The 6,996-nt window shown below is 40.7% G+C and overlaps 1 protein-coding gene across 6 annotated transcripts in view; it reads left to right on the top strand.

Annotated features, from left to right (window-relative positions):
* TJP1 (tight junction protein 1) overlaps positions 1-5,043 on the top strand; it is a 377,953-nt gene extending 372,910 nt beyond the window's left edge. For all 6 annotated transcript variants that reach the window (XM_042853846.2, XM_005284979.5, XM_065558286.1 and 3 more), the window contains one exon: positions 3,488-5,043. In XM_042853846.2, the coding sequence (XP_042709780.2) occupies positions 3,488-3,582 (95 nt within the window). In that variant the 3' untranslated portion in view covers positions 3,583-5,043. The remainder of the gene's footprint in view (positions 1-3,487) is intronic.
* The last annotated feature ends 1,953 nt before the right edge of the window (positions 5,044-6,996 follow it).

Consider the following 6,996-nt stretch of genomic DNA (forward strand, 5'->3'; position numbering starts at 1 on the left):
GAGGTTTCTGAAAGGCGTTGTCTGTCTCTTTCTACCAGTGAAGAAAATGGTGCCATTGTGGAACCTTAATATGGTGCTGAATGCACTAATGGGTTCACCATTAGAGCTACTCATTGGCTCTCCTCTCCCAGAAGACTAACTTCCTGGTAGCTATCACATCCACTAGACAAATCAGTAAATTACAAGTCTTAATGGTCAATCCCCTGTAAACCCAGCTCTGCAAAGACAAGGTAATTTTAAGACCACACCCAGAATTTCTGTCAAAAGAGATATCTGTTTTGCCATAATCAGGTTACTGTGTGATTGGAATCCTCTGGGTAGAACCTGAAACTGTGGGACCATGGTGCATCCTAAACTCTCCTGTCTTGGGTGTCTCCCACAAAGTTATGACAGTGACAAGCACCAACACCCTTCCAGGCAGTATGATCACTCAGCCATTGCCATCTGGAGCCCAACACCCTGCTATATTGCATGAATGCTCCCTGAGCCACTCAGAGAGAGGCAACAGTCCATCTCCCCTGCCCCGCCTTGCACTGCAGAAATGTACTGTCTTGCATTGCTCAAGGCTCCCGTGGGCAATGCAAGATCATTAATAAATTTGCCACTTCTTCGTAGAAAAGTGGACATGCACCATCCTTTGTAATCTGACCTGTGATTCCACAAGCACTTCAACCTAAAACATATATAAAACAGATTTTATTAACTACAGAAAGACTTATTTTAAGTGATAAGTAGCAGGCGTAGAGATCAAAGTTGGTTACCTAATAAATAAAAATAAATTCACAGTCTAAACTCTAACTTTAACAGACTAAGCAAGATTTGAATCAAACAGACTCTCACCCCACTGTCTCTGTTACAGGCATCTTACAGTTCTTAATACTCAGACAGAGCTCCTTTCCAGCTTGGAATCAATCTCCCAATCTCTCAGGGGCGGGGGAGAGGGAGGAGAGAGGCCAAGTGATGATGTTACTGTCTCTCTTTTTATACCTTCTTCCAGCTGCAGGAAAGATCCTTGCTGTGATGTTGGGGCCAGGCAGTCTCCACTGCCTGTGTGCACTCTCTGAGCAGAATCTGGAAAAGTGGATTTTTTTTTTTTTTTTGATTGGGCATCAACACTTGTCAGGCCATCCATTGTTGCAGCTGAAAGGCTAGCTGTGGGAGTTTCCCAATCTCACAACATATTTCAGTAGCACTATGACGGGGCGGGACTCGCTGGTGCGGCACCTCCCACTGGTCGCTCCGGGATTTAGCTCAGTCCATGGGGAGCGCCCACACTTGGTGGTGTTCCGTCTGCGTCTCACCCTCCGTTGGCGCCTGGACCCGCGTTGCTCCCTTCTGTTCACGGCGTCTCCTTCAGGACACTGCCCTCTGGCAGTGCCCTCCCAGTCCGTTCTCACTCCCTTCCAGGGTGGGGGGAGGGTGGGTTAACAGCAGTCCTCCACCTGCCGCAGTGGCCACCTACACCCCAAAGTTTAACCCCTTCCGTCAGGGGTATGGTGTAGTCCAATATGGGCACTTCCCACAGCCAGGTGCAATATAAGGGGGAAGGGAGGGGACCCAGGCCCACCCACTACTCCCGACCCAGGGACCCTCTAGCGGCAGCCTCCCTGCCCTCCTTTGTTCCCCTTGCTTGCTGTCCACTCTCCCTGGGTCACTTCCCCTCTGACCCTTTGCACCCTTCAGGGCCTGCAGCCTAGCACTCCCCCAGTGCTGGTCTCCTAGCTCAGGAGACAGACGTTCCCTGTTGGAAGTCTGGGAGAGATTGCCTGCTCCTCTCCTAGGCAGTTTTATATAAGGCTTTATATTGGACTACACCATACCCCTGGCCCTGATTGGCCGCTACTTGCTCAGCCCTCATTGGCTCTCCCTCAGCCTTCCCTGATTGGCTGCCTCTCAGTGCAGCCGCTCTGGCCTGCCCTAGCCCAATCTCTCATAAGGGTGGGGCAGCCGCCCCCCACAAGCACATGCAGCAATACTTCATAACTTCACATACAATGATAGTACATACAATCCAACAGAATATTAGTGTTCAACAGATCAAGACTTTTAAAATGATACCTCACAAGGCATCTGTTGTACCAAACATATCAATCATATCACAGTGGTGAATATGGGGGCTCCAGGATGCTACTTTGAGGTACAGTGTGTCACACTTTCTTACCTGTATTTTTTCCCCCAAATCATATTTGGGTGCAGAAGAATGTCTTGGACATGAGACGGTATTTGACATTTTATCCGGAAAGGATAAACCATTTAGTTCATTACCTCGTCTATTCATATCTTACATTGAGTGGATGAAAGGACAATTGGTTTCAGCTCAAACCATTTCTAAATGGATATCTATATTACTACAACTTTTGGAGTGGCTTAGATTATGTTCCCAAGCTCAAGCAACATCAACAGCATTTTTTAGAGATGTTTCCATAGTGTACATCTACAGAGCTGCAACGTGGTCTCCAGTGAACGTCCTTTGTCAGACATTATGCTATCACCACAGTATCAAGGACTGATGCAAACTTTTGGAAAGGCAGTTCTGCAGTCACTGTTTAAATAGACTGAGCCCCACCTCCTCATTAAACGGCTTGAGTCACCTGCATGGCATACATGTCTGCTGAGATTTGAAGAAGAAAAGATGGTTACTTAGCTGTGTTGTAACTGTTGTTCTTCAAGATGTGGATGCAGACATGTATTCCACAACCTACCCTCTGTCCCCTCTGCAGCTGAGTCCCCAGCCTAAGGTTTGGTGTGAAGGAACTGAGGCAGGATTAGGGTAGCACCACCCATATATAGTCAGGGGAGGGACCATTAAGCAAAGGGGCACAAGCATCATCCCTACTGATACTGCTAGGCCTATTTCTCTGGCTTTGGTGCACTGGGCATGTGAACAGCTGAGTGGAATATATGTCTGCATCCACACCTTGAAGAACAGTTACAACACAGGTAAGTAACCATCTTTTTTCAGTCAGTTATATTGTACTACTGGTATACTGTGTTCAGATAAAAAATTACTCGGAATACAAAATAAAGTTCCCACTACTTCATAGCGAGTAGAAGTTTTCTTAAGTTTTGACTTGTCTTTGTTAAAATTATGAAACGGATTCTTGAAGGATTAGTTAATGTAGCCTAGCAAAAGTCCGTATTTTCTGTTTTTTTAATACAAAAGTCCTGTGAGTATCCAATATAGATTAGTTTTGATCATTTGAAGGGAAAGCACTATGTTGGTGCTGCTGCAGAGCAAATCTGTTTTGTATGTACAAAAGTCCTTGAGTACGACCAAGTCTCTTTTGAATTACCACAACAACAAGCAGTTTACTAAATTAAAACTGTACCATCCATGGACTCTTTCTGAGTAAAATACAAACTATACTTTTTATTGCAAACGTGTTGCTTCTGAACTAAAAGGTACTATCCAAAAACATGGTTCTTTCAAGATGTACACTGTTTGATGTTGGATTCTAAACACCAACATTGTGTTTTCCTCCCACAGGTGACCCCAAAACTTGGCAGAACAAGTCTCTTCCTGGAGATCCAAACTATCTTGTTGGAGCAAACTGTGTCTCAGTCCTAATTGACCACTTCTAATCCTTAAATTAGCTGACTGAGTAAATAATGTGAAACTGAGATGGACCTTACATATAAACTGAATGACTCTATCAAGTATTAACGGAACTTACTGTTTAAGCATCTTGCTTTAACTAACAATGGTTAGCAAGTACACTCTTGAACCATGGTCAGAATACATGCCACAAACAGGAAGTATACTATGGAAACAACGTGGGGTTCTTGTGGGTTCCGAAAGTTGGGGGTTTCTTTTTTTTTTTAAATGGACACAGCTAGTGTTTCATTGTTAAAACTTTAAAGTATCAATGAAGTACCAATGGAATAGATACAGAAGAATTGAATTTGGTTCATAGTCCACTGGATGAACTACAGAATTTGGCTTTTTTTTTTTTTTTTTTTTAACTTGGGGGTGGTTTGGTGGTTTTTTGTTTTTTTAAACTTTTGTGTTAAAATACACCCTACTATATTTCCATCTCTGGTTTTTAGATGGCTCTTTTGGTGTACATGTCCCATAAAGTAGCGGTAAACTTTTGACTAGCACAACTTGGATGTTTTCCTCTACTGTGAGGCTTATAAAAGCACGTCTACTTACTGTACATGAAAACATTACTTTTCTTTGTCATGGGAAAGATAGAAAGCATGTGAGATGACTATGGTTCAGTTGCCTCTGTGGATTTGTAAATTAACCAACACGTTACTACAGACATATTAACCAGCAGGGATGCCTTACCCTCATGTTTTTAATAGTCTTAGTTCTCTGTATTACTAAGTTTGTATGGCTTTTGTGCTTAACTAGATAATATATCATGAAACAGATTGATAAAGTGACTTATTGTGAACTTGCTGGTTTAGAGAACAAGTATTGTTTGTGTTGATCAACCAGAAGAGAGCCAGAAGAAAATGATGGTATGTTTTCTGCTATGCATTTGAAAATTTATAGATGTTATAGAATGCCTGTATATAAAGCGTGCATACCACTTTTGTTCTTGGTTTGTAAATTAACTTTTATAAGCTTTACCTTTTTATATATAAATATATATAAAAACAAAACAAAGTTTCTTAAGGATATCTTTGTATTCTCATACCTTTTGAGCCTTGAACTTTGACATCTGCAGCAATAAAGCAGCATTTCTACAATATACAAACAAGGACATTTTTTTTTTAAATGCACAATGTTGTTACCTTTTTAAGTGCTGCATTTGAAGAATATAACTCGGAATTCTCTAGTTTGATTAAAATCTTGAAAAATATCCCTACTGTAATTTGTGATAAGGATGCTATTACTATGTGCCCTGAAATGTATTTTTTTACTAATAGACAATTTATTATGGCACATCAGCACTACTACTGTTTAGATAATATACCACTGCATTCTGTTAATCAGTTATTAGCTATTCAGGTGTGGCTGATTTTTTTCTTTGCAGTTATTAAAATTACACATTTCTAAATATACAGAATAAAATTGTTTTTAAAATAATAAAAGATATTTTCAGTATCTTATTGTTTCCAAAATGCATTTATGTGCACACTTCCAAAATCAGTTTAGTTTCTGTTTTAAGGACCAGATTCTGCCGTCCTTACTCATGCTCAGTAGAACTTTATTTTTGGGAGATTCCCCATTGAATAGTCTTAACTATTATAATAAAACCAATTCAAGGTGCAATTGTGGTGTGAACCCACTGGGGCTACTCGAGAGTAGGATATTACTCGAAGCAAGTACAAGTGGCAGAATTATGCCATGAATCGCCATGGGTAAATTAGGCTCTTTATTGTATCAACTACACCTCTACCCCGATATAACGCGACCCAATATAACACGAATTCTGATATAACACGGTAAAGCAGTGCTCCAGGGGGGCGGGGCTGCGCACTCCGGCAGATCAAAGCAAGTTCAATAGAATGCGGTTTCACCTATAACGCGGTAAGATTTTTTTGGCTCCGGAGGACAGCGTTGTATCGAGGTAGAGGTGTATGTAAATTAGTTTCTAAAACATGCTGGCAAGTTAGCAAACACATTTTCATCTCCTGAGATCTATTCCAAAACTTAAGGGAATTGTCCTATAGAGGCAAAATCCAATATAGGGCTGGCACTAGAAGGTCCTCAATAACAGGATGGCCGTGATACTATAGGCTTACAATCTATTGTATGTCTAAAACCAAAAGTTTAGAATAGGATTTACACTAAATAAAAGCCAACTGTCCCTTGGGTACATTTAGGATAAAAGACAAATCATGCCCTTTGGTTGCTCTAAATTGATTTAAATAATACCCGTACACAAACTTAATGGGCTCTATAATGTGCACAGTATTTTTCTGGCTTAAAACTTATGATATTTCACTAGAATTACATTGGCAGGACTGTCACTTGAATGTTCGGTCACTGATGATTGAGGTATAGTCTGATTCTGTAAGGCCCTGCCTAAATTCTGGAAGTACTGTTAAAAATCACTTTGAAATATGGCTTATAAACCTGAAGCGTTTCCATTCTAAGTTTGTTCTTACTGGATAGATAATTAGCAGACAGCAACATACCTCAAGACTTTTGTGCATTAGAAAACACATTGCTGATACTTGCAATGGCTCAGTTAACCTGTTGTGTCCAAAGTAGTATAAAATGTGTTCAGCATATCTAAACACCGCATTTTCTCCGAATGTTTCAGTAGTTGCATCTTGTAGGTACCTGACCTGTGGGTTCCCATAGTGGGGTTTGTGGGAGTTGGAACCCAGAGTTGAAGAAATGCTGTAACAATTTTTTAATGTGAACTGTAAACTCCCAAAATATAAATTTACAGAAGCTCTCCAGAAGCTCAAAACAATAAATTAGTAATTTAAGGAGAATACAAGACATTGCAAATGGGAGTCACTAAAGGGGTTGTGGAAACCTATATGTCGTGTGGACCACTTGCATCAGTGCAGTTGAAGTGTGGACATTGTCTACACTGCTATTATGATACAATGCAGAGTACAATTGTGATGAGTTTTGCTTTTAGTAAGTACAATTATAGTGGGGCTGGTAATATTTGTACACTGTTGAAAGCGCTTGTGTGTAGATGGGTGTTAGATATAGCAGGTGCTTTAAGTCCAAAAATCTATAATGTAGATGCCATTTCAGAAGGAAGAGTGGATTAGAGAGCAAGTAGATGAACATTTTAAAGATTATTAAAATTAAGCTAGGAGTTGGTAAGTGACTGGGGGGTTGGTGGGTGGGGGTTCTTGAGTACTTTTTTGCTGCTTTATGGTATATAAAGTAGTCTGAATGACACTCTTAATAGAAGGGGAAAAAGGAGGTGGGGAGGTTATTCTGGCTTTTTCATTTGAAATTCAGGTCCTGTCCATCTTGGAAGATTGACTGGCCAAGTAGTGAGATTTAATTGAGTGAAAAATGAGCAAGTGTGAAGGGAAGAGATATTTTAGTCAAACTATTTAAAGTGCGGG

The sequence above is a fragment of the Chrysemys picta genome, chromosome 10 (genome assembly GCF_011386835.1).
Source record: "Chrysemys picta bellii isolate R12L10 chromosome 10, ASM1138683v2, whole genome shotgun sequence".
NCBI lineage: Eukaryota > Metazoa > Chordata > Testudines > Emydidae > Chrysemys > Chrysemys picta.